Here is a 12286-nt window from a genome sequence, read left to right as displayed (position 1 = left end):
TATGCAATGGGTATAGGTACAAGACAGTGTTGTAGGACTGGGGGTTTGTGGTCATTCTTGCCTATGGGTCACAGTAGGCTTTGCGGAGGATGGGCAATTTAAGCTATGTCCTAAAGTACATCTATTCAGGTAGGCCTTCCAGGGAGAGGAAAAGCCGTGTGCAAAGACCTGAGGCAGCAGGACAAGGGCAGTTGGTATGCTGTGGAGAAAGGGGGTTTGGTGGAGAAAGTGGTGAACTGTAGCTAAAGCACTATTTTCAAGGACAGGAGAGAAGGAATGGATTCTAGAGTTGTTAAGTAAGTAGACTTGAAAGGATTTAGTGGGCAACTGGATGAGAGGACAAGAGAAGTCCGAGATCACTCTGGGGTATCTTTCTATAGGGAGCAGGTCGAGAGTAGTATCATGAACCAGTGTAGGTAGGGCAGGGCACATAATTGTTCTCTGACCAGGCCACTGTTGAGAGCGAAAGAGACACTATTAATCACCATGCTGGGACAATCAGTGTAAAGCAGGACACTTCCAGAAAAACCTGGACATATGCTTACTTCAAGGACAGGAGATACAGGAAGATGAACAGATCTTGGTGTACAGAGACTTAGTTCTGTTTATAACTTGTTTAAGGTGTTAGACACTTTTGGTTGAAGGTAACAAAAACTCATGTAGTTATCTTAGAAAAATAAGAATATTTATTCTAAGTTTGCGGCGATGTCTTCTGGACTCCAAAGGCATGGAGAAGATAGCCTTTAAAAGGGACAGGAAGTAGGGACTAGAGGAGGGTAGGGAAACCAAAAAGGCATCTCTCTTTCCATCTCTCATCTCTGCTCCTCTCTAGAACAGGAGTTCTGAAAGTGTGGACCCAAGCCGACAGCATCACTATCACTGGGGAGCTTGTTAGAAATACATGTTCTCGGGCCCCAACTTAGGCCTTCTGAATTAGAAACTCAGGGGAAGGGCCCAATAATCTGTGTTTTAACAAGTTTTCCAAGTGACTGTGATGCAAGCTAAAGGTTGAGAACCAGTTCTCCAAAAGCCTCTGTGCATTTATCTTCTCATGTTAAGGACCTGCTTGTTTCCATGTGAAAGCAAATGGTCTCAGCCAGCACCTACAGTCTAACTCTCCCCACGTTCAACGGAGAGGTCGACTGAGCTGGGTTCACCAGGTCCCGATATGATGCTGCTTGGTTCAGCTTAGGGCTGGGAGGTCGGGTCGAGTTGTGTGAACATGGCTGCTCCCTCTAAAACCATGTGGCAGAGTGGAGGAGAGGTGGGTTCCCCCCAAATTGCCACAAAATTAGGAAAGACACTGTCCACTGAAGGTAGGACATCAAAGTGAAGGCGTTTCGTAATCAGTTGGAAGTAGTAAAAGCATTTATTAAAGGATAGTGGGGAACATGCAGCCAGGATGATGGCCTATCCAGACCTCGGGGCCTGCTCTGGAACAATCACTGCTCAGCACACATGCCTGGAAGCTCAGATATTACAACTGAGCATCCTCACAGCATGTGTTCTGTCTGAAAACTTTAAATATTGGCACTGTTTAATGCCACTAGGCAGCAAAAGAGAGAGAGAGAAGAGAGAGAAATAAACATTTGTAAGAGTAGTACTAACTGTGCTCAGCTCTGAACAACGTACTCCCGGGTCTGATTACCTGTATTGTAGCGATGGCTGTATTTATCACCCAGCAGGCTTCAGCCAGTTTGATCGCATCATTAAACACACTCCTCATGTGCTGGCTATTCACAGCGTGATGTTCATGGTGCGCCACATGGTGCACAGCATCTGTCTCCTATTAGACAAAATTTAAAGGGTATAATAGGACTCTGATATATTTAACAAGCAACTATGTTTCTGTTTAGATCGAAAGCCTTGAAGAGGAAGCGAATGTAGTGGTTCAAATGTACAAGCTCATTGAACAATACCAGGTTCCCACACCTCCTGAAGACTTTGCTGTTTTTGCTACTATGAAGCCGTCCATTGTAGCTGTTCGGAATGCCATTGATAAATCTGTGGGTGACAGGGAAACAAGGATTAAGCAATTTTGTCTGCATTTGGGAAGAGATCTTGAAGAGCTAAGCAATGAAGTGAACGAAGTGAAGCTGCAAGCACAGGTAAGCCAACACAGGGTTTTTAAAAAATAATCTATGAAAAATTTGACTATTACATTTTAATTAAACTATTTAAGGAGCATATTTCATTTTAATCTGATTTAACTTTTTGTTTTTATGGTTTCATTCTAATCAATAAACAATGTCTTTGAGCTGCTATTTAAAATTGAAACTGTTTCTGAACCTCTGAGTACTGAATAAATTCCAGACCATAGCGAAGAAAGCATATATGTAATATTGAATTTTCTTTCTCCTAGCTTGTATTTATCATTTTTAAATGAGTGTTTTACAACTTGTTAGCATATTTTATAACTATTGTCACAATTCTGAAGTTTGCTTAGCCACAAATTAGAAAATTCCCATTTAGGAAGATGCAAAGTATAAGTTGATAAATGTTAATGGAGAGTATTTGGTTAACTTGCACCAATTTTACTATACAAAAGATACAAGGGGAATTTTTTTAAGAATTTGGCATAGACATCTGGGTTTTTCTTAACTGAAGCATATGTTAAAATATGATTTTGTAATGATCCACTATTTTATTATTAATATTGACTAAATCTTATCACAGAAGTATAAAGCCATGTAAGTTATAATTAAATCTGAAAAATTGGAAAAACTCAATGTCCATCAACAGTGGATTAATAAAATGTGTTAGCGTACATTAGCTCAAAGGAATGCAATGCAGACGTTAAAGATTACAATGTACATTTTTATGTATTGCCATGAAAAGGTAAAAGTAGCTAACATTTATTGGGTACTTACCATGTGTCAAGTACTGTTCTAAGGACTTGGCATTGTTTTTACTTTCACATTGAAGTATTTTTGTATTTTCACACAGAAAACTGTACATAACTGTAATAACTGTACAATGAGTTATCATAAGGTGACACATCCATGTGTCCCCTACTCGTGTAAAGAGCTATAATGTTACTGGTACCATTAGTGTCCCCTCTGCTCACTAACTCTTCCTTCCTCTCCAAAGGCAGCGACTACCCTGAATTCTGATGCCATAGGTTAGTTTAGCCTGTTTATGAACTTCAGTTAAGTGGAATCGTATAGTATGCCCTTTTTTGGATTTTGTTACATTCCTGAGATTTATCCGTGTTCCTGTATGTGGATGTTTATCCACGGTTGTTGCTATACAGTATTTCATCGTATGCCACAATTCAATTATCCATCCCACAGTTCTTGGACATTGGGATTGTTTACAGTTTCTGACAATGATTCATAATGCTTCTAGGAACATTCTTATATATGTTTGCATGTTTTAACTCATTTAATTCTCAGAACACCTATAAGATTTTATTATTCACATTTTGTAGAGAAAGAAACCAAGATACAGGGAAGTTAAGTAACTTTCCCAGGGTCACACAAATAGCAAATGGAGGAACCAGGATTCAAGCTTATGCAGTCTGCTTCCAATGGTTAAAAGTCTGCTATTAGGGGCCGGCCCCGTGGCCAAGTGGTTAAGTTCACGCGCTCCGCTTCTGCGGCCCAGGGTTTTGCCAGTTCAGATCCTGGGCGTGGACATGGCACCACTCGTCAAGCCCTGCTGAGGTGGCGTCCCACATGTCACAACTAGAAGGACCCGCAACTAAAAATATGCAACTATGTACCGGGGGCATTAGGGAGAAAAAGGAAAAAACATAAAATCTTTAAAAAAAAAAAGTCTGCTATTAACTGCTGTACTCTGTACTGTATTCCAGACACCGCAGACTATTAAAAAGTATGAATCCTTGTTCTCTGTTTAGGAGCAATACTTGTCTGTACAGATAGATCAATAGAGAGAGCAAAAGTGCTAGCTAGTGCCTTCTGTGTAGTCATGCATTTTAAAAAACGTGATCCACATGCGTGAAAATGATAGCCAGTGTTCTCTGCAGCAAGTGCTGCTTTTATAGAGGATTTGGAATTAATTCATTACCACTCTTGAGCAAAGAACTGCAACTTCATTATTTCCATAAATGATATCATCTTGCTGTCAAGACCACCACTCCTGCTGATGGCGGAAGTCGGAGGAAAAAACCTAAATGTGACGATTGATGATTACAATTTATTTCTGTTTGAAATATCTATTTCATTCTACCTTGGTCTCTTTGGGATAGATTTTAATTCAATTTAAGATCCAAACTCCCTATTAGGTATTTCTTCACCCTTGCCACCATCCCATCCCACCTCTTGCTTGATAAGGGGAAATTTGTATTTCCTCCGGGTGGATGGGATTAAATCCCTGTGGACCATGGTGCTTCTGGTGCAGTTTGGCTGGGCTGGGCCTGGTTGTCCCAGGCAGCTGTTAGCTAAGGGTCCTTCCTAGTTCTTTAGGTACCACGCTAGACTCTGCTGCCACAGCCGTCATTTTTGCCATAGTCTACAATCAAGTAATCTGTGCCTTTCTCATCCTGACCTCAGAATTCTGCTCTACCAGTTCTTGCAGGACTTCCCACTGCCAGAATCAAGGCACGTGAGAACTTCACAGTCCCCACATACCACACCAAGCCGTGAAGCACCAGAATGTCAACACAAGCCCCTTCTGCCTGGACACTTCCCTTCGCTTTTTCTACTTTACAGCATGTTGCCATTTTGAATGCAGGGCCATGCTGAATCAGAGATTGGCCTCCCCAAGCTGTGGCTATAATAATTCTCAGAGGCTTCCAATTTCTCAGATTTTCCCAAACCTAGTTAGGTGTTTCTACTTTTCTCCTGAGCTTTTCCATTCCCATTCACTGGATGGGGTTTCAACCCCAAGAGGTCAGCTGGAAATTTTATGTCTGATCATTTATTCTTTATTTTCTCTCTTCCTCCCTCTCAGAAATCAAAGGGCTTTCTATTTTCTTTATTGTAAAATGGAAATTTTCCTTATATCATATCCTCTTCCTTCTCTTTCCTATTGCATTTACGTCTCCTTACCTGAAGTCATGTTGGTTGAAGTGTGGGAAATGAAAGTGGATAAGGGAAAATAAATTAGGTACTATTTAAAAACAATGTTATTACCATGACACTTCTTTATACTTTTCTGTACTTCTTAGAATGTATATGCATTACTTTAAAATTTAGGAAAAGCAGCCATTTTAACATATTTTCTAAAAATCAGAGTGAAAAGAGAATTAGAAAAAGTATTTTTTGAAATGTTTATAAATTCATTTAATTTAATGGTCTACATTAAAAAAGAAGAATGACTAATCAAAAACTATCTTAATTTTACAGGATCCACAGATTTTGGATATTAATGCTGATCAAGACAAAATAAAGGTCATGTTGAATGATCTGCAATTGGTTCTAGATGATCTTCAAAAACGCGCATTTCAATTTAAATCCTATCAGAAGAATTTTAAGGTAATAACAGCTCTACGCATCTGTTTTCAAAATGTGTGTATAGAAATGGCATTGATGGATAAGCGCTTTCAGCAATGAGACTGTAAACATTCAATGATTCAGTCACACCTATATGCTAGTCATCGTACTATATCAGTCTGAAATACAAATATGATGTGTTCCCTGCCTTTGAAGTGTTTAAAGATTAGTGTACATGAGAGACAAAATATCTTTCCTATTAAAAAGTCACTGTGAGTTAGAAATAAATCCTCAGACAAAGGATTATAGTTTCTTTGTTAAAACATATGTGGATTTTTCAATGTGATCAATTAAACCCCTCTACACCTTCTTAAGTAATATTCAAGCTTCTGTTACATTCACATGCACGTTATGATTCCATGAATATTGCCTGATTTGTCCTAGTTTGATGTGCCAATTTGATGAAAGAATAGAATTTGGCTAAGCCAAGGAATAGATGGATCCAAAAGGGTAGGTTTGAAAGGTTAAAAGATATCACTCAAAAAAAAATGAAGAGAGATAGGTAAGAGATATAAGTGCTCTGAACAGCTACTAGAGAGACCAAAAAGAGAAGAGAATAGAAAAGAAAATATTCCTAGGATCAAAACCAGGGGCCACCAGCCATGAGGAAGGTGTTATTAGTGACCCTAAAGTCTTGGAGGAGTGCCTGGATCTCACATGGGAATGCACCTGACTCCTCCAGAGCCCCAGATGGATGGCCGGAAAGTGATCTGAGAAGGTGTCCACTCCAGAGCCCAGGGCTTGCTGGAGCAATCTCCAAAATAATGAGCTTGGCACTAGATAGAGCTTGGCACTCAAGTGCAATACTTCAGGCAGGAGATTTGTGCATGAGAGAACTAGGGTCAAAGCTGTACCCAGGTTGAGTTAACCGACCTGCAAGATAGGAAAGTAGGAAGGGAGGTATGGAGGAAAAACTTGATAAAAAGCTACAACTAACAGGTGGGCATTCCTTGGGTCACAAAGAATGGCATTGCTTGAGCCAGAGCTTGAAATAGAAGTGTGTCCCCGTCCTTCCACATTCCGTATCTGTACTTGACTAATTCTTCCTTTATGATCACCTCAAATCCAGCCTTCCTTCTGCAGCCCTCAGTCATCTGGGGGATAGGAGTGAAGACCTAACTGGCCTAGGAAATTATTTCTAATTCTTAGTGAAGACAAGACTAGATCACTAATGTTGGGATAATGCTGGCTTCATAAAATTTGTTTGGAAGTATTCCCACCTCTTCAGTTTTTTTGGAAAAGTTTGAGAAAGATTGGCATGAATTCTTCCTTCAGTGTTTGGTAGAATTCACCAGTGAAGCCATCTGGTCCTGGGCTTTTCAGTGTTGGGAGGTCTTTGATTACTGATTCAATCTTCTTACTTGTTATTGGTCTGTTCAGATTTTCTGTTCTGTCTGATTCAGTATTGGTAGGTTGTATTTTTCTAGGAACGTATCCATTTTTTCTAGGTTGTCCAATGTGTTGGCATATAATTGTTCATAGTAGTCTCTTATGAGACTTATATTTCTTTGGTGTCAGTTGTAATGTCTCCTCTTCATTTCTGATTTTATTTATTTGAGGCTTCCCTCTTTTTTTCTTAGTCTAGTTAGAGGTTTGTTTGATTTTATCTGTCTTTTCAAAAGGCCAGCTGTTAATATCATTGATCTTTTCTATTCTTTTTTTCTGCTCTCTATTTCATTTATTTCCACTGTGATCTTTGTTATTTCCTTCCTTCTGCTAACATTGGGCTTGGTTTGTTCTTCTTTTTCTAGTTCCTTGATTTGTAAAGTTAAGTTGTTCATTTGAGATCTTTCTATTTTCTTAATATGCACTTTTATCACTATAAATTTCCCTCTCAGAACTGCCTTTGCAGCATCCCATAGGTTTTGGTGTGCTGTGTTTCCATTTTAATTTGTTTCAAGTTATTTTTTTATTTCCTTTTTGACCCATTGGTTGTTCAGGATTGTGTTAGTTTCCACGTGCCTGTAAATTTTCCAGCTTTCCTCTTGTTGTTCATTTCCAGTTTCATACAATTGTGATTGGAAACGATACTTGGTATGACTTCAGTCTTCTTAAATTTGCTAAGATTTGTTTTGTGACCTATTATACAATCTATCCTAGGGAAGTTCCATGTGCACTTGAAAAGAATGTGTTTTCTGCTGCTGTGGGATGGAATGTTCAAAGTCTTAGCTTATCACAGAGCTCACAGAGTTCACAATTTCTGTGCAACCAAACCCTTGGAGGTTTCTCCACCTCTAAACCAAGGCAGTCTTAAAATGCTTCTCATGAAAACAGCTTCTTCAGATTTTCTTGTGACCTTTCTCTCTATAGGGTTTATATACAGCCCATGGGGTTATAAAGACGTAAGAAACCAAGCTGTCCTTTCCATCTTAAATCTCTTCATCCTCTCCACCAGCTACCACACAGACATCTTCTCCCTCATCTATCATTTAAGTACACACGTCCTAAAGAAAATCGGTGCCTCTGGAGACTCATCTGTTTTCCCAAAAACATCCAGGCATGTGTATACATGTATGATCCATCTGGGGGAAGAATGCCCACAGTACTCTTTTAATATTTATGTCTTTGAAGAATGTTTAAATTCTAAGGAAATATAAAAAGTTACATTTTGTCACTCAGATGGAAATTTGAATATATGTGGGGTTTTGTGATTTGGTTTTTTTTTTTTTCATTTGTTTCTCTCTCTCCTTTCCTTTCCCCATTTAGGACCCACCCGTATTCTACTAATTAGTCACTGTATCTAGAATTACTAACAGGAGTATAACATAGGATCTTTATATCTGAAAACTAAATATGCATTTTGTTTATTATATTTTTAAAGGTGGAAGTGTCCAAGTTTGAAGCTTTGGAAGAAGTTAGTGCTGAATTGAAGCTCAAACATTTGCTGTGGGATTCTTTGTCTGAATGGGATCAACTCCAAAAAGAATGGTTAAAGGTAAAAAAAAAAAAGGGCTTTCAATTCTTAAATCATTTTTGTATTAATTCAATTTAAAATCCTAATAATATGAATTGCGATTTTTAATAATCTGGTATACTCTTAATTTCAGTAAGATATGCAATATTATAGTCTTATGGGAATTATTATCAGCTTTCCAGTGAAATGCACCAAGGTTTTTCTGTCACTATATGCCACAGAGCAGAATGCGTTATTGTAAAGCAGGCTTCTTGGGTCCTCCATTTAGTGAGGGAGCATCAAAGGGACGCACTGCACGACATTTAACTGCTTTGTGGTTTCTGAACACATTGCTGTTATGATACACTACACCCAAGTGTTCTTGAGGATCATAGGATTTTGTTTGTGGTCTACATGCTTTAGATTGCTGTTAGCTTAGGTTTCTGTTCTTCTTTTCCTTTAAATAAAAAGAAGGCCATTTTGTTCACCGTGTTAGAATAGAATCAGGGTAATGAGATCTAGGAACTTCCTCTGAGGCTCAATAGTAAAGAGGCCAAGTACCAAAGAGTTTGCTTTGTAAGGTCTACCCTTAAAGTCAAACCTTAACAAGGGCCAGCCTTTTTGGAGGCAGAAGAGATGACCATTGTACTTTCAAGTGTAATGGGCATGTTACAAATACCATCATCTTCACAAATACTGTTTTACACTTTCTCATTCAGTCTCCCTGTGCTGATACCTAGAATTAGAAGTCACATATCTGAGGTAAACAACAGTGACACAGGAAATGTTTCCAAGAGAATGTTCTAGGTACTGGGGATACCAGTGGAGAATAAAAAGGACAAAGTCCAAACCCTCACAGAACTTATCTTTTGGTGGAGAAAATAGAAAACAAACAAGTATATGCTGTAACATCAGAGAATTTTAAATGCTCTTGCATAACTCATTTATCACTTATTTCAGAAACACAAAATGTTCCTGAGGAGTAAAGAAGAAAGAGAGTTTTCTGACTACCACCATAGATTAGAACAGTGGCTTCCAAAGTGGGATGAATTCCCTGTAGGAAATGCGCAGAAAAGACCCAGCAGGGGTCAGAAAATGTTGAATCTAGAAAAGAAAGGAAAACGAAGGTTTACGAATTTTCTTTTTGTATCGAGACGTTTGACACATAACATGTATTACTTTCAGGTGTACAACATAATGATTCAATGTTTGTGTATATTGCAAAATGATCACCACAATAAGTCTAGCTAACATGCATCACCATACATAGTTAGAAAAAAATTTTTTTCTTATGATGAGAACTTTTAAGATCTACTCTCTTAGCAACTTTTACATATGTAATAAGGTATTATTAAGTATAGTCGCCATGCTGTACATTATGTCCCCACAACTTATTTATTTTATTATGGGAAGTTTGTACATTTTGACCCCTTCACCCACTTCACCCCCACCCCCGGCAACCATCAATTTGTTCTGTGTATCTATGAGCTTGCTTTTTTTGTTTTGTTTTAGATTTCACATATAAGTGAGATCATACAGAATTTGCCTGACTTATTTCACTTAGCATAATGCCCTCAAGGTCCATCCATGTTGTCACAAATGGCAAGATTCCATTCTTTTTTATGGATGAATAATATTCCATTGTATATATACACTACCTTTTCTTCATCCATTCATCCACTGGTGGACATTTAGGTTGTTTCCATGTCTTGGCTATTGTAAATAATGTTCAATGAACATGAGGGTGCATGTATCTTTTTGAATTAGTGTTTTCATTTTCTTTGGATAAATACCCAGAAGTGGAATTGCTGGATCACATGGTAGTTCTATTTTTAATTTTTTGAGGAATCTCCATATATTTTTCTGTAGTGGTTGCAACAATTTACATTCCTACCAACAGTGCACAAGGGTTCCCTTTTCTCCACATTCTCACCAACGCTGGTTATTCCTCATCTTTTGGGTACTAGCCATTCTAGCATCTAAGAGAAATAAGGTGATATCTCGTGGTTTCAATTTGAATTTCCTTGATGATTAGTGATTAGCATCTTTCCATGTGCCTATTGACCATCTGTTATATCTTCTTTGGAAAAATGTCTGTTCAGATTCTTTGCCCATTTTCAAATCAGATTGTTTATTTTTTTGCTATTGAGTTGCATGAGTTCTTTATATATTTTGGATATTAGCCCCTTATGAGACATATGATCAGACATATGAGATATTTTCTCCCATTCGGTAAGTTGCCTTTTCATTTTGTTGATGGTTTCCTTTGCTGTGAGGAAGCTTTTTAGTATGATGTAGTCTCACTTGTTTATTTTTGCTTTTGTTGCCTTTGCTTTTGGTGTCAGATTCAAAAGATCATCACCAAGACTGATGTCAAGAGGCTTGCTGCGTATGTTTTCATGTAGGAATTTTATATCTTCTGGTTTTACATTCAAGTGTTTAATCTATTTTGAGGTAGTTTTTGTGTATAGTGTAAGATGGTGCTCCAGTTTCATTCTTTTGCGCGTGGCTGTCCAGTTTTCCCAGCACCATATATTGAAGAGACTGTTCTTTCCCCATTGTTTATTCTTGACTCTTTTATTGTCAATTAATTGACCATGTATGCATGAGCTTATTTCTGGGCTCTCTATTCTGTACCATTGATCTATGTGCCTATTTTTATGCCAATACCATACTGTTTTTGTGACAACAACTTTGTAATACAGTTTGAAATCAAGGAATTGATGGTTCCAGCTTTGTTCTTTCTCAAGATTGCTTTGACTATTATGGGTCTTTTGTAGTTCAATACAAATTTGGGGGATGTTTGTTCTATTTCTGTGAAAAATGTCATTGGAATTTTGATAGGGATTGCATTGAATCTGTAGATTGCTGTAGGTAGTATGGACATTTTAACAATATTAATTCTTCCAATCCATGAGCATGGACTATCTTTCCATTTCTACAAATTTTCTATTACCTTCAGTCCATGTCCTGTCTGACATGTCAATATATGTGTACACTTGTATGTTTATATAACTGAGAAATATATTGATAGATACATGCATATATTGGTGTTTTAAATCTTTTGTATTAAGAGGTACATAATCAAATAATAAGAGACTACTAGGTGAAAAATTTCTAGTGAGCAAAAGTAAAAATTAACTATTTGTATCCTTACAAGGGTTAGCCCCCAGGAATAAATGACAGGGATTGAAATACTGTTTGATGATGTGGGAGAGAAGGACGTGAAAGAAAGAAATAAGTGATGCCTGATGCCCTGTTAGCAATCTTAATAAGTAAAGCCGTTCCGAAAGTGTAGAGTTGACTTGCATCAACAATAGAACTACTGGAAAATCTGAGTAATGTAAAAGATTTTACTATTTCAAGCTTGCCCTTTTTCATATGTCTTAACTTCTTTTTCTGCGTTTTTTTCCTCTAATTTTTATAGTCCAAATTTGACAGCCTGGATCCAGAAGTTCTAAACGGTCAAGTTTCTAAGTATGCCAAATTTGTGACTCAATTGGAAAAAGGCCTGCCACCAAACAATGTAGTGCCCCTGCTAAAAAGCAAGGTGGAAAAAATGAAAGAAAAGGTAAGTTTAGTAGAAATTATTTCAGAAACTCCAGGTCAATCAGTTACTGCTTGCTGCTAATGAGACCAAAGTCAGGAATTCCTTGTTTGAGTTAGTCGGCTTTGCAGAGAGAGAAGAAAGAAAAGACAAATTCAGTTTTTGCAGAGGCACAGATTACATCCCTGTCTTCATCTGGCCAAATCATGCAACTGAATACCTTGGTTAGACACGGCATTCAGAGTAAGAGTTTCCTAAGCAGTAGGGGAAATAGTGCAGGAGTGGATTCTAGGTGTGCCAAGATACTGATCCACTCAGCCCTTAGTTGACCAGATGAGGCTAGGGCAGGCTTATCCATTTACACCACTGCACCAAACAAATATGCCATTT

At 38.0% G+C, this 12286-nt stretch overlaps 1 protein-coding gene across 4 annotated transcripts in view; it reads left to right on the top strand.

Moving 5' to 3' along the window:
• The window catches only part of DNAH6 (dynein axonemal heavy chain 6), a 257423-nt gene that overhangs the window by 60614 nt on the left and 184523 nt on the right, over window positions 1-12286 (top strand). For all 4 annotated transcript variants that reach the window (XM_001916886.5, XM_070236219.1, XM_070236220.1 and 1 more), the window contains exons 15-18: window positions 1857-2108; window positions 5310-5438; window positions 8278-8391; window positions 11777-11920. In XM_001916886.5, coding sequence (XP_001916921.3) covers window positions 1857-2108; window positions 5310-5438; window positions 8278-8391; window positions 11777-11920 — 639 coding nt within the window. The remainder of the gene's footprint in view (window positions 1-1856; window positions 2109-5309; window positions 5439-8277; window positions 8392-11776; window positions 11921-12286) is intronic.

This window comes from Equus caballus, chromosome 15 (assembly GCF_041296265.1).
Source record: "Equus caballus isolate H_3958 breed thoroughbred chromosome 15, TB-T2T, whole genome shotgun sequence".
Taxonomy (NCBI): Eukaryota; Metazoa; Chordata; class Mammalia; order Perissodactyla; family Equidae; genus Equus; species Equus caballus.
Note: the sequence above shows the minus strand (reverse complement) of the source record. Positions and strands in the feature narration are given on the sequence as shown.